At 39.4% G+C, this 22,128-nt stretch overlaps 1 protein-coding gene across 4 annotated transcripts in view; it reads left to right on the top strand.

Annotated features, from left to right (window-relative positions):
* Positions 1 to 10,532: 10,532 nt before the first annotated feature.
* Positions 10,533 to 22,128, top strand: part of LOC122656047 — a 30,527-nt gene continuing 18,931 nt past the window's right edge. For all 4 annotated transcript variants that reach the window (XM_043850478.1, XM_043850477.1, XM_043850479.1 and 1 more), the window contains exons 1-3: positions 10,533 to 10,568; positions 10,720 to 10,741; positions 22,042 to 22,103. In XM_043850478.1, coding sequence (XP_043706413.1) covers positions 22,052 to 22,103 — 52 coding nt within the window. In that variant the 5' untranslated portion in view covers positions 10,533 to 10,568; positions 10,720 to 10,741; positions 22,042 to 22,051. The remainder of the gene's footprint in view (positions 10,569 to 10,719; positions 10,742 to 22,041; positions 22,104 to 22,128) is intronic.

Genomic DNA, 22,128 nt, shown 5'->3' with positions numbered 1-22,128 from the left:
GAAAAGAGAGAAAGAGAAGGAGAAGGAGAAGGAAGGAAGGAGAAGAAGAAGGGAAGCCTACCCTTTGTGCATCAGCTCAGTCCAGTAGCCATCCTAGACCATTGCAGGTATAAAATCATACCTTAAGTCTGCTGTTGTACTGCTATTACTGTTCATCTCTTTAGATCTCTGCTATTTAGATGAGTTTCTAGCCATGGATAGCCCATAACAGCTAAGGGCTGCCATGAGCTGCCTCAGATCCAACATGCAAACATGATGCATGGAAGATCTGAGGGTTATTTAAATGTTTTTACTGCTGTTTTGTTACTGAGACTGAAATCAGTCCTTGTGCTAGGCTGTACTGCCTTATTGCACCTAGATCTGGCAGTTTGGGCTTGGATCTGTACATACAGGCTAGCCCTTGCCTGGATCTTGGTAGGGACAGCCTACTACCATGATTATACATGTAAATCTACCCTTGCATGCAGCCAAATTCATGGCCTGTAGCTGGAACTTTGCTAGGTTACTATTCATTGGGCTAACTGGGTAGCTCCTAGCTGCCAAGTGGTGGGCCCAGGCCAAGATCCCAGTGGACCACTACAAACCACACCCCATGAGGTCCATAATGACCTAACATGCATGGGGATTGATCAAGGCACTGCCTATGGTGCAAAACCTTGGAATTGGAGCCTGTTCACGTTCTAAACAGGCTCTGGGTGATAGCACTGGGCGATGCACACATCACCCAGAGAAGTAAAAAGGCTGATATTGCAGATCTGAGTTTGGGACCTCAACATATGGACTGTAAGCAGTGTAAGGAGGTGGTAAATGACCAAAATACCCCTCCTTACATCAATCCATAATTATGAACACCTTGGGTACCCAAGTGGGCCTCGCAAGGCTTGGAAACCCTGCGTGTGTTGGTCCTACAACACTGCTGACTTAGGGACAATGTTGTAAGGCTGTTGTGGCCTAGAATCATGTACTATAGTGGTGAATTACCATCCTGCCCCTAAACCACATTCTTCGGATGATGCATCGGGACTTAAACCTAAAGCCCAGTGCAAGGCCCAGAGAATACCAAGTGATGTTCGACTGTGCACCGAGTCAAACCAGTGAGCCTAGATCAACCCTAGGACATCCAAAAATAGTTTAGAATATTAAATGAAATATTTCTGATATATATTTAGGGTTTGATCTCGTGCTCGAGGTACACTGCTAGACCACAGCCGGAATTGAAACAACTGATTTCATAGAACCAGACCCAAGTGAGTGAAATGTTATCGTGTATGTACGTGTAACATAATGATATGTTGAAATTTAAATTCCTATAATAATGATATTGTGTTACATGATCAAATTCAAATCTCATAACTATTACACACTATGTGACTGTTGATCAACTCTGATTGAATATTTTATGCTGATTACAAATGCTAGACTAGATGCTGTAGTCGGCTTGGAAATGAGGCCTGTGGTAGCCCGTAGAATGGGATACGGTTGACACCGTCGACTCATGCGATGCCATATAGATATGGGGTTAGAGTTTCATCACCTGTGCTACGCCCCTTACCAACAGGGGTTAAGGTGTTGGATGCCTATGAGGGCTACCGTAAAACCTCGGGCAAATATGCCAGGAAGCTTTGGCAATATGTCAAGATGCCTCGAGCAATATGCCGGGAAGCCTTGAGCAATATGCTTGGGAAGCACCGAAAAGGTGAATCATGGCTATAAGCCAAACAAAGTAAATCCTCGGGCAATATGCTTGGGAAGCACTGAAAAGGTGAATTATGGCTATAAGCCAAACAAGAGAAAAGAAAGACGGTTACCTCACAGGATTAATCATAGAGGGTTGGTCGGGCTGACCAAGGGTATGTATGCTGGAGCTGACTGGTCCTCACCGATAACTCAATGGGTGTATCGCGGGAAGGGGTAAAAGCCCGTACTAGGGATATATGTATTGGGGATTGTAGTAGCACTAACCTGCCCTAGTTGTATTGATAGGTAGCTAATAAACAACTGTACCTGCATATCATGTAGGATAATGTGGAATGTGGTTGCATATGCATGCATGATGATATGTTTTACTCACGGGCTTAGTGGGGCTCACACTCTGTTATATATGTTCTTCTATTAGATGATTGTACAAGTAGATGCCACTGTGGCGTGGAGATTCATTACGCGAAGGAGAGCCATGGTGGTTATGATGATATTGGTATGGACCCCGACGGAGGTCGTGCTGTTGATGCGAGCGTTCTCGGTGACTACTAAGGATTGACCCGCGAAGGGTGTTGACTTGGACGTGGATGTTACTTTTTGTCTTGGGGACTCCTTTTTGATTTTGTCAGGAGTTTATCCTTGTTCTTGCTCCTTGTTTTAGTTTCTTCTTTTGGGGTTGAGTTATCTCGTCCTGTACATATTACTATTATTTTCGCTTATGTCTATGTTAGATCTTACTGTTCAGTCTGTGGGTTGTATGGGGGAAATGAACAACTTTACTTATGTCTATATAACAACCATTTCCCACATCGGTACGCTTTCTCTTTCTTCCATTTCAAATATAGTATATCTGCAGCACTCTGATATTACTTGTGGTAATGTTATGGATGTGTGTCTGTGAGTGTATTAACTGCTTCTAGATCCATGGGATTTGGCGGATTGCCATTACACAATTCGGGTCACCTACCTAATCCTCCCAGGGGGTGGTTTGGGGTGTGACAACACAGGTGGTGCCAAATGACAGAATTAGACAGACGATGGAAAATATATAATGGTGATGCCAAATGGCAGAATTGGATGGGTCTTATGCCCCTTGGGATATTTGTATATATATATATGTTTGTATTTGATGCCCCCTGTGGTTATTGCTTTCTGCTGTTGAGACCGCACTCGGACATGCCAAGTTGCCTATGTATCCCTTTTTAAAGGAATCAAGTCAAACGTAGTTTAAATGATAGTCATATGCTCATAAGTAATATTTTTTGAGTTAATCCATATTGACCAGACCCCATTGGTCTTCTCCATTCAGGTTCATAAGACAAATAGCTCTTCCTGGTAGGATTCCCTTCACAATGCAAGGACCACTCCAGTTGGGACTGAATTTACCCCTTGGGTCATGCAGTGGAACCCTTTTCTCCCAGATAACCAAATCTCCTACCACGATGTCATGAGGACGAACACCTTTATTGAACGCTTTTGCAAACTTACGTTGATAGTTTTTTAGATTGGCCATGACCACCAAGAGATTGAGTTCATCATACTTGGTTTGTACCTATTCTCATTCTGGATACTTTATATCTAGAAGCACTTTAAGAGATGACACTTGATCTCTATAGGTAGCAAAACTTCCATTTGATACACCAGAGAATACGGGGTTGCCCCAATTGAGGTGTGGATTGAAGTCCGGTAAGCCGATAATGTGTAGGGAAGTTTATCGACCCAATCCTTGTGAGTATCTACCATCTTCTATAATATGACTTTTATGTTCTTGTTGGCTGATTCCACTGCCCCATTGGTTTGTGACCTGTAGGTCGTGGATCTATGTCTCTTAATGCCGAATTTAGTACAGATCTCGACTGCCTTTACCTAGAATTATGTGCCTTCATCGGATATGAGATCCTAAGGCACCCTGTACTTGCATATGATGTTTTTTTTATTATTATTAATTTTGCTACTTTTGCAGCTGTTAAAACGGCATAAGACTGCACTTCCACCCACTTTGTGAAGTAGTCTATGGTGACTAGGATAAATTCATGCCCATTGAATGCCTTCGGAGTGACCTTTCCAATAACGTTAATACCCCATGTGGAAAAAGGTTAAGGAGCGCTTAATGAGTGAAGCTCTGGTGGTGGGATATAAATAATGTTAGCAAATACCTGGCATTTTTTATATCAAGGAGCGCTGAAGTAGTGAAGCTCTATTGGTGGGATATAAATAATGTTGGCAAAGACCTGACATTTATGACATTTCTTGTCAAAGGCTACACAATCTGTCTCCATGGTTCTCCAATAATATCCCTATCTCAATGTCTTCTTGGTGAGCATTCTTGCATTCATTTATGGTCTACAGATTCCTTGGTGGATTTTTTCTATGATTGCTCGAGCTTGTTCTTCATTCACACATGGTGGAATCAGCTATATACCTCCTATCTCGTATGAAGGTGATGATGTGAGCGAACCAAGGTCTTCCATTTGCTGTTAGAGCACTCACCAGTTCACCATACGCTGGACCATCTCTTCTTTCAATCAAGAATTGGCGGATTTACGCTTTGGGATCATATTCCACCATTGAGGCTAGGGTTGCAAGAGCATCGGTGAACCAATTGTTGTTCCTAGGAAAATAATCAAAAGAAATCTCTACAAAGTTCTTGATTATTCCTTCCAAAATGTTCTTGGTTCGAATTCAACTTTTCGTCCTTCGTCTTGTGTCTCCCCTGAGTTTGGCAGATTACAATCAAAGAATCTTCACAGACCTTTATTTTCTTGATTACGATAGTCAAAGCTACCTTTAAGCCAATCGCGCAAGCTTCATACTCCGCAATATTTTTGGTGCAGGGTAAGTCCAATCGGGATGCTAATGGCAAATAGAGATCGTCAAGGGTTATCAACAATATACCAACCCCGCATCCTCTTTGGTTAGCTAAACCATTGAAGAATAATTGCCATAAATCTTTTTGACCTTCGTCTTCTACAAGGGACAAATCTTTATCAGGAAAGGAATCTTCTAAGGGCTGTGAATCGCCACCCACCGGATGTGCATCGAGATGATAAGAGATTGCTCGCGCTTTGATGGATTTTTGGTTGATGTAAGTTATGTCAAACTCTAAGAGCAACAACAGCCACCTAGCCATTATCCCCGTTAATGTTGGCTTTTCAAACAGGTATTTCATGGGATCCATCTTTGAGATTAGGTAGATGGGATGTGACACCATATAATGCCTCAATCTTTTGGTTGCCCAGACCAAAGCAATGCAATTCTTCTCTAGTGGAGTGTAACGAGTATCGTAATTCAACAATTTCTTGCTTAGGTAGTAAACGACATGTTTTTCACCGTTCTCCTTGTCTTGTTATGCCATCATCGATCCCATGGATGTTTCTCCTAGAGAGAGGTATAGTAACAAAGGCTCTCCTAGGACTGGCGGAACGAGGATGGGTGGACTCATCAGATATTCTTTTATCTTTTCAAAGGTCTTTAAAATAAGTTATAACACAAGAAAGTGGAAGGAAACCAAAACACCCATCAAGAAGATACACCTCAACCTCAATGCCCAACTCCAAGGACAAGAGAGATTAATTTTCAAATAGAAAAAAAAAAGTGAAATGAGAAACCTGAATTCTTCATTTTTTATTTTTTTTGATAAATAAAAACTTCATTGACAATAAAATAGATCATTAGATACAACACTTTCAGTCAAGATGAATTATTGAAGAAAAAGAAATAAGAGATTCAGTTTGTCTTACCACTATTTTTTAGCATCGAAGGCTCGAGCTAAAGATGTGCAAGCATGCCATAAAATGAATTGAATCTGACTTCCAATCAGGAATGAGTGGGATCTTTCTAGTGCCTCAGTCACTCCAAGGACTTTTAAATGTAAAAAAAAAAATTGCAATGCCAAGAAGAAGAAGAAGAAGAACTTCAAAATCAAAATGCTTACTTACAGAAATACATCTGTTGAAGTCCTTACAACTCGTCAAATCCCGATTTGATGAGGCTTACAATTTGGTATTTACATTACAACAACTCTACGATCAAATTGTTTACATCCCAGAAAAAAATTTGTTGAAGTCTTCACAACTTTGCCAGCCACGAACTATTGAAGCTTACAACTTGATGATAATGGATGTCTTTTGAAAAGACATATTGCTGGAGTTATTTGCCAAGCAAGATCTAAAAGTCTACATTAACCCTACTCCTAAGATAAAAAGAAAAGGCTAAAATATAAAATTATTGTGTTGATTTGGTCTCCTTTCCTTTGTGGCTGAATTTCTCTTTTATAGGCACCATTGGCAGTTTTAGTGTTTTCTATAGTTACCAGAAAGTTTCACAGCTACCCACTTATTTGAGAATTGGTTATAATCACCTTATTGACCGTTCATTGGCCATTGCCAGTTTGTCGGTCACTTACTGGTTATCAGTCACTACCAATTGATCGGTCACTGACTGATAGGTCAATCTTGACTGCAATAGATTTCGGTCTAGTTCTCTATTGACCAAAATAGACCAAAAATAAGGTGTAAATAGTTTGAAATAGTTAAAAACAGACCAAGAACCATTTTGAGGTTGAAGATCAACCACAGGCTCATAACTCGAAGATCATTGTTTCCTAGGATTACATTTGAGGAGTGTCTTAAAAGAAACTGAAGTTGCACCATTGTGGAATAAATGAGATCGTCTTAGTTGCTCATCGGCTTTCGTGGAGAAATAAGAAACAAACAGGGTTTATGAGGGAGCAAGGGTTTAATACTTTATAAATTTTGTTTTTGTCGATGGACAATGAACGTAGTTAAATATATAAATTAAAATTACATTATAAATTAATGGGAGAAAGAATACTAACCAATGCCGTAGCGTGGAGTGTACCTGCACCCAGGCACAGTTGCATGCGAAATGACCAATGCACCCTGTGGAAAGGCAGAAAGGATCAGGGGTACGCCGGTCATTTTGCATACGACTATGCCTGGGCTAAGGGTGTCAAAACTAGCCCAAACTGATAAGACCGATTGAAACTGATTAGAAAAAATCAAAGCGTATCGATCCGTATTGGATTTGTTTTGGACTAGGGTGTGAGGACCAACTGAAAACCAGACCGCAACGAGCTGACTGATATCCAAAGCGAAAATCGAACTGAATGAAACCAATAAAAATCATTAAGTATAACGTTTTGAATAGGTGGATTGACTATCCATTGATTTTAATATTAGTGAGAAAATTTCTAATTGTAAGGGGAATTGTTACAAATCAATGAGTATGAGGTTATGAATATGAAAATTGATTTGTGACAATGCTTCCATTGATCTCCTTGTTCATTATATTAGTTGGATAGTAAATGAATGATTTGATAGTAGGGTTCATGTTATGATTTCAATATTAGTTATATTCTAAGTGATTAGTTATCCATTGATTTCAAAATTAGTTATCTTCCCAATAAATAATGATATGATTTGTAACAATGATTTAGCTACAAACTCTATTTGTCCATTAATTTCAATATTATCTTTTCCTTATAATTTTTTTTTCGTTGTTTGGATTACAAGATGAACACATCAAATCAATTTTCCTGTTCATGGTGTTTTTATCAAATCATTCCTCACTACAAGTTATGAATATAAGATTTCATTAGGGTTCAAACCCAAAAAAAAATCAATCTAAACCGATATTAACCTGATATTGAAAAAACCAAAATAAACCAAAATTGCACCGGACTGACACCAATCGAAAACCGAAGTTTCTTAACATTTTGGTTTTAGTCTCACTCATTCCGAGACTAAAATCGATTCAGCCAGACCGAAAACCAGGCCAAACCTATTGTCTGACACCCCTAGCCTAGGCACAAATACACGCCTCGTTGCAACACCAGTTAGTATTCCATGCATGGTTCTAAGCATCGGTATCGTATTGTCCGTATCAGACGATATGTACCTGTTTTGCTAGTCACCGATACCAATACCGTACCAATATCGTATCAGTAGCACAGTATGAATAAGAGGTAAACTGATCAGAAAACTCATTTTTAAGGAGATTCAGAGATAATTTTGTCCGATACAACCGATCGAGACCAATACCATATAAATATTGTATCGGTTTTACTGGTCACCGGCACCCATTTCGATACCGTTGCACTAAAAACCATGAATATATGTTGTATATCAGAATCACGTGACATTCAGGTGATCTTGTCCCAACTCCCCATTATATATTATACATATATACATCAGGATTCACGCCAGAGGAGTTTAATATCTTAAGAGCGGGTGGTAGCGTCACGACGATAAAATTTCTTAAACTCACCACTAAACGCCACGAGGAAATCTGAACCATTTATTTTTTGACCTTTTAATTGTAACCGTTGAATAAAAAATGCCATTAACCTGCTAACCGTCACAGCCCTTTTCTTCTTTTTCCTACTCTTTTTCACTGCAGGGAAGTGTTTCATGTGACATAGAACGGAGAAGAAAGATTGACGCTGCGTGGGAGGACGGAGGTGGGAGGAGACAATACACGGGGGGCGGTGGTGGGAGGATGGAAGTCGCAGAATCTCCCGAGTTATCTTCTCTCGGTTCATCTTCCATCAGAAATCATCGATTCATCTTCTCTAGAGAACAGAGAACAGAGAAATCTAGAACTAATAACCGACATAGATCCTCCGAGTTACCTTTTCTCTATAGAAATCAGTACAGAGAAATCAAGAAATTTCAAATACTATAACCCAAACTCCATCTTCCCTTTCATTTAAGTAAAAAAAAATAAAAAAATAAAAAAATAAAAAAATAAAAAAAACCCTCCATCTTCCCACCGAGAATACACAGGGAGGGTGGAAAAAAAGGGTTGTACTGCGTTCCGGTGGTTCCGTCGGTGAACTGGGTTAGTGACGCAAGTATGTGGATTAGAAGAAGAACAAACAAGTACATGGGACCGAGGGTTTCTGATCTGAAACGCCTCCGCTGTTGCTTGTTAAAGGGGTTTTTAATTGCTCGTTAAAAGGGTTTTTAATGGTAGTGGACATTGAAGCTTTGAAGATTTTGCAGCAGAGAGAGAGCTTCTCAGTCTGTTGACACTTCTCTGTTCTTCTTCCTTATGTTTTCTTTCAAAATCTGAACTTTCATGGTGTGGGGTATTGAGAGGAAGGTGTGAAGTTGAACACAAACCAAACGAAGGGGTGGTTTCGGGGTGGTTTCAAGTTCGCCGGAGATTGGAAACGTTCAACGACCTTTTGCAGATCGGTAGCTGAAGAAGATGTGGGCAGCCGGTTGCAGGCAGTTGCAGGTTAAAAATTCAACGACTTAGATCAACTGGTTAAATCTCAACGGTTGAGATTTAAGCGTTGTGTTTAGTGTTGCGTTTAAAGACTTTTACTCGTCGCGCTGCGACTTTTTCCCCATATCTTAAACCATTGAAAAACACATTGGGCGGTGATAGTCATCAGGTGGGTCTAAAACCTGACACGATTATAAATCGATCATCAGAATCCATCGTGTCAGTTTCGATTTTTTATCAGTAGGTACTGGCCGTATGGGGTTGTAGTTGATACCCCAAATGGCAAGATGTGGCCTTTCTTAATAATGGAGGCTACATTTTCATCTATTTAGATTTGGGACCACAAATATCCGGAAAAATTTTGTTGTTATACTTGTAGGCAAGAAAATTGAATAATTCACTTTTTTTTTGAGTTCATAAATATCCTTTAAGATCTCATTTTCTTGGTTGTCGTCTGCTACTAGTGTAGCACCAAATTTCATCCCAATTATTCAATTCAAAAAAAATTTCATTTCAATGAGTGTTACGACCCACTAAGTGATGATATCAGTGGATTTCCATTTTCCATACCATTCCCACATGTATGAAGATGGATAATGAGAAACTCCACAACGAAGGTCCTTGTTGGGGTGCATGGTTCCAACTTTAAATCTCACATCGAAGTTGGGATGAGGACCCAGTTCCTATGCTATGGTCCTCCTTTAGGGAAGACGTATTTACCTCAGACACTTTTCTTTGAGCTAAATATATTATGGGAGAGAGAATGCTACTTGATTGCATGGCTCCTACGCCAAAAGAGGGACCAATGGGAGTGCAAGTTCAAACATCCAAGATGGGGATAGGGTGATCATCTCGCTATCCATGTGTTTGAGCGTAAGGGGCCCGATCAAACAACCTTCTTTTTCCCATATAGTAAATAAAGGGAGACAGAAGGTGACGTGCAATTCCAATGCCCAAACACATGGCCACATCTCATGGAAAGGCTGAATTCACTAGTGGAGCGATCATTAACACGGCAATCTGTTTGGATAGAGAAACCACACACCGCACATGACCAGGTAGCATTCTCTTTCGCTTAAATAAATGTCCGGACCCATAAATATTAAATGTATTACTTTCAACTTATTTGGGTCCACGATTTACCGCTCATTCATAAATTCCTAAATCAATTTAAAATATTGACATTAATTAAAGGCACCGTCACAAGTATTTTAAATCAAAATTTAAAATATTATTTTTTAAGGCCTGTTTATTTCCATTCACAAAAACGAAAACGCATATTCAACGTATTTTAAACGCTAAGTCCAAACGAACCCTTTTCGACCGAAAGCGTTTAAAACGCGTTGTAACAAAGTAGGGCCCATTGCACCAAAAAAAACACAAAGTAGGGCCCGAACACGTGAGAGAGAGAGAGAGAGAGAGAGAGAGAGAGAGAGCGTAACCAACGGAAGGGTTCTGATTGATCTACTGCAGATAAATAGCTCTTTGTCCGAAGCTCTGTACAGTCTTTCGGTCTGCTCATTTTCTTCTGTCTCTCTTTCTGTAATTGTGAAATCTGGTATTCATTTTCATTTTCTTGGCTTTCGATCGGAGTTCGGTTCGTTCGTTTATTCCAAATTTATAGTTTTTTACAGGTACCTTTATCTATCGATATGTGCTTTTATTCTAATTATCTTCTTTGTTGTGGATCAGTTTGGTTCTTTAGTATCGATGTGCATTTTGGTTTATCTTAACTAATTTTATGATATTTTTGCTTTGTTAATTAGTTTCTTTGTCTTTTATATTTCTGTTAAGTCATTTATTTTTGGTTTTCGATTGTTGAACAACTTGAAATGTCAGATCGGTTTAGAAACAGTGACTTTTCATTTTACTTGAATTTTCTTTTTATTTGAGTTAGAAACAGTGATGTCGGAAGATATGAATATATAATTACTTTTTAGTTTGCTTAATTGATCGTTTTATGCTCATTTTTTTTGGTTTGCCCCATCTGATCTTAGGAAGTACGGAAACAGAATGGCCTTCATTTTTGAAAAGTTTTAGTGTTTATTTCTTACTTCTTGCGTTCTGATCACCTAATAGTTAGCTTAAATTTACTTTCAATCGTTATTAGTCAGAGTGTCAGACTTCATCTTCCAAAGTACTATGGCTTTAGCACATCTGAACTAGAATTTGATTTGATTAATTTATTTTTCTCTTCATCGGTGTTTTATGGGTTCAGTTTTTGCATTCAAATAATACAGACAGGTAGATAGTATTCTGCTTCTCTTACATTCTTGATATGCACAATAGAGTTGAATGATTTTATTAGACTTTATTCATTTAAAATCTTCCATCATGAACTTGACTCACAATGTCATAGTTGATCTTTCTATTGCATGAATCATTAGCCGGATTTAATATCTATGGGGTTTGAAATCATTTGATGAGATTTTTTCTCTTTATAATGGAACTTTGAAACATTTAGTTGTTTGCAAGTGGATACCAGAAAATTTTTCTTTGGCTTCTAAGTGCACTAAAAATGTTTCCTGCCACCTTAAGTGATAGGAATGGATTTATGTGCATGGTATCCCATAATTCGTTTCGTCCAATCTTAGATTACCAAAGATTGATCTTTCTGCTAATCCAAATAACTGGTTGGTGTAAGACCCTAATAGGAAAATTGAAAGTACTGAAGTAAGGTTGAAATAGAAGAATTTCAACTGGTAGATTTCTGAGAATTATACCTAGTAGTTGTACAATGCACCAAAATTAAGGAAGTACGAAGAGGTGATTTGAATCATATTGAAGGAGTTAAAAGAGCTGGGGTAGGCCTAAAATGACTCTAGAAGGGGTGAGGAAAGACGTGCTAATGTAGAACTGCAATTGAATATTTAAAGCAATCCCAAACAGAATCAAAATACAGAGAATAGATAACCATATTTAGGGAAATCAAATTGAACAAAATCAGATGGATGAATGGGGCTGAGATTCAAATTGAGATGAACAAAACTAGGGTAGGATACTTGCTGAAAATCTGAGATTGATCCAATGGCTGGATCAGAAAATAGGGATCAATCCTAGTTGAACTAGGAGAATTGAATTTGAGTATTTCAGTCAATATACTAATCAGACTAATAATCAGAAGATAGAATAATATAGCCAATCAAATCTTATCTGCACATAAATATCAGTCACACAAATCAACTGAAAACAGAAATCAATTTAGCAATCAGAAAATGCAGAATTTCAAATCTGGACAATAAGCCCAGAATTGGAAAACAGCAGGTGTGATGTGAAAGATTCTTGATCGATTTTCCCTTTCATGATGATGAACAACACTTCAAAAATTGAGATGGTCTGATTCTCTCTATTGAAATTCATGCAAAAACACTTGCTTACGAATTTCAACTAGGACAGAATTTACTCTAAGATGAATTGTATAAAATAACTAGAACTTGAATTTACTTATTAATGGAGGGAAAGAAGGATGGAAGAATAATATAGAGATAGAGAAACACCCAGGCTTCGCACCCCAAGGTGGTTGGATGGATCAAACACCAACCAACTTTGATCAAACACAAGGAGTTCTTTACCAGAGGAGAAGAAGAGTAGCAATAGCTTTTCATTAGTTAAAATTTGTGTACAATGTTGGCCTCCCTTGTAAACTTATATAGAAGACTCAAATTTGACTGCTACGCTAAAAAGAAATGCCTAACCTAATCCTTAAATAAAAGGTAACCTAAACTGACTTGGAAACTAAAATAACAAAGAAATAAAGACACTAACTTAACAAATCCTGTATGCCTTGCCTCTACCCATATTTTAGGCCCATTAAAGTGGTCCATTACAAGTATTAAAGTGGAATCGAGATTTTGTAAGTAACCAGAATTTAAGGTAGATAAGGAGGAAAGGGATAGGATAGGAATTACCAATTAGAGAATAAGGGTAGTCCTGACCTTAATAAAAATGGAGAAGTATAGGAATCTTCCTATGGCCTACAAAGTCCTTAATCCGGAGCCTATGGGCCTGCATGATAACACATATGTTTTTGGGACATGTTTCTATTCTAGAAATAACCTTTTGTATTTCTGTTACTGAGCCAAATTTATTGACACAAAAAAAAAGTATTTGGTAACACATAATCATTTCTATTTCTGGGCTAGAAAAAAAATAGAAACACATTTGTTATGCACAAAAATTTCTGTTTCTGGAACTTCTATAATTTTTTAAAAATGCCATTGAATACCCAAAAATTTGGTGGAGGTGGAGGAGGAGGAGGAGGAGGTGATGGTGGTGGTAGTGGCGGTGGAGGTGATGTTGGTGGAGGTGGAGGTGATGGTGGTGGCAGTGGAAGTGGTGGTGGAGGAGGCGTGGTAGTGGCGGTAGCGGTGGGGGTGGGGGAGTGGTGGTGGTGGTTGAAATTGCTTTGGAGGTGGTGTTTTATTTTTAAAATGAAATTACTGCTTCGCCCATCAAATTAACCATGTGCTCATTAAAGAGCAACTCCCCCCCATATTTATTCCTTTTATTTCTGGGATAGTGAAGCTTTAAATTGGAGCTTCTTTTTTCTATTTCTCAGCAACTTTTTAATTAACTCCCTAACTACTCATCAAATGAGAACTGTTATAGATTTTTTGTTCTCGGTTCATGTGTTAGGGTTGTTAGTAGATATGTAACAGGGGTAGTTTGGGAACTAGCTTGTGGACTAGTTGTCTTATTTTGTATTTTATCTTGTTTGTCTCTTTTTACCTTTTACCTCCCTAGGGAGATGGATGTAATAAGTCTATTAGTTCTATTCAAGTAATATAGAGTGTGGAGATGTCTCTCCAACACACAAGCATTACAACCAAAATATCACTCTTCCATTCTCTTGCTCTCTTCTTCTCTTCCTCTCCTCCATCTTCTTTTTCCTCTTCTCTTACTTACTTCCTTAACCTAAAATCCAACTTGGTATCAAAGGTTTAGGTTTGAGAGTCGTATCATCACTCCCTCCCTCATTTTTTCCCTCTCTTTGAGATCCTAGAACTCAAAGGATTTCAAAGAAGAGGTTCCTATGTAAACCTTTTGCTGAAGAGATATGAAATAGGTTCTCGACAACCTATTTAGGTGATTGAAGATGGTGCTTGAGTTACTTTGAAGCTCCATTGAAGTTGTTTTGAAGTAAACCAAGCAGCAGCTAGGGTTTCCGCCAGCTCAAGATTGCAGGCCATGTCTCTCTCTTTCTCGGCATGTTTTTGGAGCTTGGAATAGCTCAATAGAATCGTACAAGGGTCCTATTTATGCTCCAAGTGTGCCTCCTTGATGAATGAAGGTAAACCCGATAATGCTGTATTTCCCTTGTTCTTGCATTTAGGGTATATTGGGCTTCTTGTTTGGTTGAGAAGTGATTATGAATATCTGTATTTGAAATATTGGAGCTTGTGTAAGCTGTTTTTACTTCTTGAAGAGTGTGGGAGTGAAGCTTTGTCTTGTTGGAATCTCTGTTTTGTGTTGGGATCATATCTTTGGGTTGAGTGTGCACTCCCCCTTGCTGGTTGTTATCTGTTTATGGTCAAGCGCTCTTTCCCATACACTATGGTTGATACATCTGCATATGAACTTGGTTCGGCTACCTCACAGCCTCTCCCCATAGCTCCAGTTGTTTATGAGAGTGTACCTACGCAGATCTCCTTTGTGAAACTTGATGGCACTAATTATTTGGATTGGTCCCACTCTGTAAGGCTTTCACTAAGAAGCAAACAGAAACTTGGGTACATTACAGGTACTATTATAGCTCCAGAGCCTAGTTCACTTACCTATGACAAATGGGAGGCCGACAATTCTACAGCCATGACATGGCTAATCTTTTCTATGACTCTTGAGATTGGACGAAGGTTTATAAGAAAGGAGACTGCCAAGGCCATCTAGGACAGTGTTTCACAGACTTTTGATCGAGTGGGTGACTCTGCCAAGGTCTACCAGCTTTACTAAAAGATTAACTCCATGAGGCAGGGTGATAGGACCATTTTTGAATACTACAATGCCTTCCTTAGCCTTTTCGAAGACTATGACCACTATAGGGATCTCCACTTGAATAACCCAGAGGATGAGGCTAAGGTATATCGGACTCTTGAAAAAGAGCGTGTCTTCACCTTACTTGGTGGCCTGAACCCTGATTATGAGCCCATCAGGCTTCAGATCTTAGGCCGGTCTCCCTTTCCATCTCTTAGTGAGGTCTGAAGTGACTTACAGAATAAGGAGACTCGGCGTGTTGCTATGGAGCCAGCTTCTGTATCCTCTCTTGAGAGGTCAGTCCTCAACTCCAGTTCTTCCCGAGACACACGTGGAGGTGGTAGAGGCCCGGGGCCTAACCAAGAGGTAACCAATACAGTGGAGACAGTCGGTGCCAGTGGAGTTGGTCGAGACCGATTTAAATGTGATCATTGTGGGAGAACTGGACACACCAAGGATAGGTGTTGGTCTCTTCATGGCTGTCCTCCTGGCACACGTGGTCGTGGTGGCCGTAGAGGGGGAGCTCGAGTTCACTCTGTGATGACTGAGGCAGATGCTACACAGGATGACTCCACCTTTATGGATACAGTGGTTCGCCGGGTCATGTCACAGCTTAGCACATCTTTTACACCTGTAGCCAGCTCCTCATCATCCTCAGCTTTACAGATCTCTACTTTAGCCTCTACTGCAGCCTAGTCTTGGGTCATTGACTCTGGTGCCAATGACCATATGAGTGGTACGTCCCATAATTATGATTCCTATACCATTTGCTCTGGTAAGGATAAGGTTAGGATAGCTGATGGTTCCCTATCCTCCATATCTAGTAAGGGTAGTATTCCTGTCACCTCATCTATTTATCTTATTTCAGTTCTTCATGTTCCTAACCTTACAGTTAATCTTTTATCTGTGAGTCATTTGACGAAATCTTTGAATTGCTGCGTCACATTTTTCCCTTCTCATTGTCTTTTTCAGGATTTGGTGACGAAGAGGATTATTGGTAGTGGACGTGAAGAGCAAGGCCTTTATCTTTTTTATCCTTTTTGCCCACAGCTTAGTCTTATGTATGTGGCTGTACTGATAGTAGTTCTGTGGAGTCTGTTATGTTATGGCATCGTCGTCTTGGCCACCCATCTTTTGTTGTAATGAGAAAAACAGTTGCCTCACTTATTTTCTTCTGTTACTTCTTCTCATGTTTTTCAATGTGAACCATGTATGCTTGCCAAACATTGTCGTTCCTCTTATCCATATCATGGTAATAGAACTACCGCTCCTTTTCATATTGTGCATATTGATGTGTGGGGACCTTCCCCTACTACCTCTTTATTTGGTTATCATTACTTTGTGTCCTTTGTTGATGATTTTTCTCATGCTACTTGGACTGTTCTTATGAAACATAGAAGTGATGTTTGTGATGCTTTTAAAACCTTTTATCAGATGATTCTTACTCAGTTTGATACTCGTATCAAAGTTGTTCGATCTGATAAAGGGGGGGAATACATGTTTGGTAGCCTCCAAACCTTCTTCACTAATAATGGCATTCTCCATCAGCTAGCATGTGTTGATACACCCCAACAAAATGGGGTTACTGAGAGGAAGAATCGCCATTTATTGGAGGTCACCCGTAGTCTCTTGTTTGGTATGGATGTCCCTAAGACTTTTTGGTCGGCTGCTTTTCTTACTGCCTCTTTTCTCATCAATCGCATGCCTACCAAACTTCTTGATTTCAAATCTCCCTTGGACATCTTATCTCCCAAGGCTTTTGCTTTCTCTCTTCCTCCTAAAGTCTTTGGTTGCGTCTGTTATGTGCATGTAAACAAATCTGCACGCACTAAACTTTATCCCCAAGCCCTCAAGTGTCTCTTCCTTGGGTACTCTTCTACTACCAAGGGTTACAAGTGCTACCACCCTTCTTCTCGTCGGTGTTTTATCTCCAAGGATGTCACCTTCCTTGACTTTGTTCCTTTCTTTGCCCCTTCTCAGCATCCTCTTCAGGGGGAGAAGTGTGGAAGTGGTGAATAGGCTACTGATTTCCTTCATTCTCCTATCCCCATCTCTCCTTTTATGTTTGACATTGGTACACACAAGATTGTGGATATGGTTAATATTGGTGATCAATCAGGTGTGAATACAGAATTGGTGGTTGAAAGTGGTCCTAGTAAGGAGAAGGATTACCACATTACATACAAAAAGGGTGAAGGCATAGATAACCAAGGAAAGCAGACCTACCAAGAGTCCTCTTTGGATCCAGATCCACATCTTGAGATTCATTATTCTTAGCCAGGTGACATCCCTTCTCCTTTATGTGATTTAGACCTTCCTATTGCTGTTAGAAAAGGGAAAAGAGCTTATACTAATCCTATAGCTCAGTTTGTTTCCTATGATGCTCTTTCTCCTACCAGTATTGCCTTTATTACTGCTCTTTCTACAGCTTCTATTCTCAGGAATGTTAGTGATGCTATGTCTAATCCAAAGTGGAGACAAGCTATGTCTGAGGAGATGATGGCACTTGAGGAAAATGATACTTGGCAATTGGTGGATCTTCCCAAGGGACGTGTTCCAGTTGGATGCAGATGGGTTTATGCAATCAAGTATAAATCTGATGGTACTGTTGAGAGGTACAATGCAAGGTTGGTTGCCAAGGGGTACAGTCAAGTCTATGGGATTGCCTATCAGGAGACATTCGCTTCTGTGGCTAAGCATAACTTTATAAGAGTTCTTTTATCACTGGCTGCCAACAGAGATTAGCCATTATATCAGTTAGATGTAAAGAATGCCTTCCTCCATGGTGACTTGGAAGAGGAAGTGTACATGCAACCCCCACCAGGCTTCAAAATGCCTTCAGCTGAAGGAAAAGTTTGCCTCCTCAAGAAGGCACTATATGGTCTCAAATAGTCACCAAAGGCATGGTTTGAACGCTTTCGGCAAGCTATTCTGAAGAATGGATATTCCCAAAGCTAAGCTGATCACACTCTCTTTACCAAGCGGGGCAATGGTACCATCATAGCCCTCATTGTTTATTTTGATGATATTGTGGTCATAGGAGATGATATAACTGAGATAGCCACACTGAAAAGATACTTGGCACAACAGTTTGAGATCAAAGATCTGAGCCCCTTGAAGTACTTCTTAGGAATTGAAGTATCAAGGACCAAGAAAGGAATCAACATATGTCAACGGAAGTTTGTTCTTGATTTACTGACAGAGACAGGGATGTTGGGCTGCAAACCAGCAAATTTTCATATTAAGCAGAATCACAAACTAGGAGAAGATTATGGTCCTTCTCTTGTTGATGTGGGAAAGTACCGAAGGCTGGTTGGGAAGCTTATCTATCTTGCTATGACACGCCCAGATATCTCCTATGCTGTGGGAGTGATGAGCCAATTCATGCATGCTCCCAAGAGTGGCCACTTGGATTCCGTGTATCGCATTCTTAGGTATTTGAAGTCTTCCCTAGGGAAAGGATTGTTGTATGCCAGACGCAATCACTTGAGAGTGGAAGGTTTCACTGATGCAGACTGGGCCAGCTCTATTACAGACAGGAGATCTACTACCGGCTATTGTACCTTTGTGGGAGGTAATTTGGTTGCATGGAGGAGCAAAAAACAACATGTTGTAGCCAGATCCAGTGCAGAGGCAGAATTTAGAACTATGGCTCATGGAGTATGTGAACTCATATGGTTGAAAAGACTTGTTCAGGAATTGGGATTTGACACTAAAGGTCCTATGAGACTCTATTGTGACAACAAGGCTGCCATCAGTATTGCCCACAACCCTGTTCAGCATGAGCGAACTAAGCATATTGAGGTGGATAGATACTTCATCAAGGAGAAGATAGACTCTGGCTGCATTTGTACTCCTTTTGTGCAGACTGGTGATCAGCTGGCAAACATCCTCACCGAGGCCCTTGCCTCTCCTCAGTTCAGTTCTCTCCTAAGCAAGCTGGGAATGCATGATGTATATTCTCCAGCTGGAGGGGGAGTGTTAGAGTTGTTAGTAGATATGTAACAGGGGTAGTTTGGGAACTAGACTGTGGACTAGTTGTCTTATTTTGTATTTTATCTTGTTTGTCTCTTTTTACCTTTTACCTCCCTAGGGAGATGGATGTAATAAGTCTATTAGTTCTATTCAAGTAATATAGAGCGTGGAGATGTCTCTCTAACACACAAGCATTATAACCGAAATATCACTCTTCCATTCTCTTGCTCTCTTCTTCTCTTCCTCTCCTCCATCTTCTTCTTCCTCTTCTCTTACCTACTTCCTTAACCTAATATCCAACTTCATGTTCTTTGGTGGGTTTTGTATTTGTTTCAATTTCGGTTAGATCTCTGAGCTGGCACCCCCTCTAGAGGTGTGATACTGTTACGTTTTTTCTCTCTATTAAAAAAGCATTGTTTATCAAGGAAAAAGAAACTGTTTGATGTAGTTGCATTAGACATTGATCTCATATGGAGGCCTAGACACAAGTCTGAAAGGGCCCAAAAGGGGCAGGTGGCGGTCCAATGGCCTGAAAACAGGCTTTGGGCAATTATATTATAGGAAAGGGTGTGGCACGCCGCCCACTCCAGGTAAGCAGGCAGCCTTGCCAGATGGGAGGGGCAGGGTGGTCCTTTCCCAAGGGAAGGGTTGAGAGATAGATGGGTGCCCCTTATATCATTGTACCATGTCTAATTTATAAGCCCATAAACTGGAGGTGAACTTACTATATGAAATTAGTAGTTACGTTATGTGTTTGAGTTAGATTATGGTACTGATTAGCTAGATAGAGTTCAGTTTTGAGTCTATTAAGTCTGTGTTTGAGAGTGAAGTCCTTTTATGAGTCTAGTAAAAAAAAGGGCGTACCCAGTGCACGAGGCTCCCGCCACTGTACACAGCCTTACCCCTGCTTTGCAGAGAGGCTGTTTCCAGAGACTCAAACCTGTGACCACTTGGTCACAATGGAGCAACCTAACCATTGCACCAAGGTCCAACCTCTTTTTATGAGTCTAGTAAGGATATATATATATATATATAGTCTTGTTGTCACCAAGGTTGGTTACAACAAGATTGTAACCTTGCTTTTTTGCCCTTTTAGTATAAGGCACTTTTTTTCCCCATGTGGATAAATAATATCATTTCACATAAGATAATGACAACTATTGAAAATGATATAATGATAAATCACTTGTTTTGAAAATACCTTTTACCCTTGGCTTAAATAACTTTTGGGAATAAGACATAAATACCAGCCTAAAATCCAAACTGCACGCCCCCACCCATATTACTGTAGCAACCCCCTATAAAATGTGTCAAAATAACTTGGCTTAAATAACTTTTGAGAATAAGACATGGGCCAATCAAAAGAAGGTTACAACTTCTAACTTCATACCATCAAAAAAAAAATAAAACTTCTAACTTCATCACTTTGGTGACAACAAGAAGCACCCTATATACATATTTAAGTTTTCCATAATGCCAGGCTAAAATCCAAACTGCATGCCCCCATCCATATAACTTAGCAACCCCCTGTAAAATGTCATAATTATTCCCCCTATTTCACAGGTTTCCCGTAATACCCCCTCCAATGCCCAAAACTGCACACGGACATCGGAGGAAACCCTCCCCTTATATCTATATATATACACCCCCATCAGTTACAATGATTTGAGCAAAGAATATGAGTTTTTTTTAAAAGAGTTTTAGAGCTGTTGAGCTTTGAAAATGGGATTAGTATTCCATTTCTAATCTTCTTCCTTCTTTTATTTTACTAATCTCTGAGTCTCAGATGAGGTGTGATATTTTCTCTCTCTTCTTTGTTGTTATTATCTTCTTGCTCTTCTACTTTCTTCTCTGATTCTCTTCTCTCTGAAACTAAATTTCTTCTTGCAAATATGAAGTTTTGCAATTTAATAGATTGATCCCAGATCTGATCTGATTTTTAAGATTTCTAGATCGATTGATAGTCAATTCTGTCTATAATGTGATTCTATTAACTTCGATATTGATCCTAGACTCCTAGTTTTAGTTCTTACTTCTAGATTCCTTGTGGAACCTTGAATTGCATTACTGTACTAAACCAATATGGTACACCAGAATCATTACAAGTCAAAGTTAACAACACTGCGAGAAGATTCCATCTGGGGGCCCATAAGAAAGGAAAGTTAAATAAAAAACATGTTGTAATGAGGGGATAAGCCTATCCATTCATCTTTACCCTTATGTCTGTTGTTTTCCCATCAATGGATATTTTAGTTTCTTAAAGGTGAGAATTATTGACCCTGTTTGATTGGGCTCATTAAAGTTCCTGTGTGGATCCTACTTAACAATTGCCGAACTAGACAATCACCTGAAGAGACATTCTGACTCTTTTGTTCATTTTGTAAAATCTTATGCTGGTTATCGCTATTGCTGGTATGTACATCCCTGCACTGATCTTAGACAGTTAGACATGTGGAATATTACACTGATTGTTGGTGACATAGGATTTTTTTTCTTCTCTCATGTCATTTTTACCTTTTTTGAGATCTCATAATTTTTCTTATACCCTGCGCCCATCAGGCAATTGATTGCTAATACCTAGTAGTTAAACAAAATACTTAGACTTTTGGTTGCAGAACAAAGTTCAATAATTGATGCAATGGTAAAGTTATTTATAATATAAATTCAATTCTCTTTCTCTTTTATCACAAGGTTTATTAATATCTTATGTGCAGTAATTCATATTTATTGTGGCTACTCCTTTGCTTTGAACAACTTCTGTCTGTTAACATTCTGGTCTGGTCTTCTCTTCCCCCTCGTAAAAATGCAACGATTATTAATGTTTGCTTCTGGTGCTTCATTGTGATTTCTTGGTTCCGCACATTGTACTAGTTAAGAACATCAACACAGAGGAAGTTAATGACTGATTGACACCCTTCAAGTTGTTCTTTTATTTTTATTTTTTTGATAGGTAGGCCCCAAGGAGAGGTGAATTCGGGATCTCTTAATTGTGAGGTGTTGTTCCTTGCTAAGTGAGCTATCCCTTTGGGATTATAGTCCTTTTCTTTTTTTTCTTCCTTTTCCTTCTACTGTATAGGCATACATTGTCAATTTTGAGTGTGATTCTTGGAACCTTACATGTGTATAACAACTGCAAGTTGGTGCTTTTCAAGGTATGGCGTCGTCTGACAACCCAGAAGTGGTTGAGAGGGATATTAAGGAGAAAGATCACAAGAAAGTTGACAAAGAGGA

The sequence above is a fragment of the Telopea speciosissima genome, chromosome 3 (genome assembly GCF_018873765.1).
Source record: "Telopea speciosissima isolate NSW1024214 ecotype Mountain lineage chromosome 3, Tspe_v1, whole genome shotgun sequence".
NCBI lineage: Eukaryota > Viridiplantae > Streptophyta > Magnoliopsida > Proteales > Proteaceae > Telopea > Telopea speciosissima.
The sequence above is the reverse complement of the archived record's forward strand: the minus strand, read 5'-3'. Positions and strand labels throughout refer to the sequence as shown.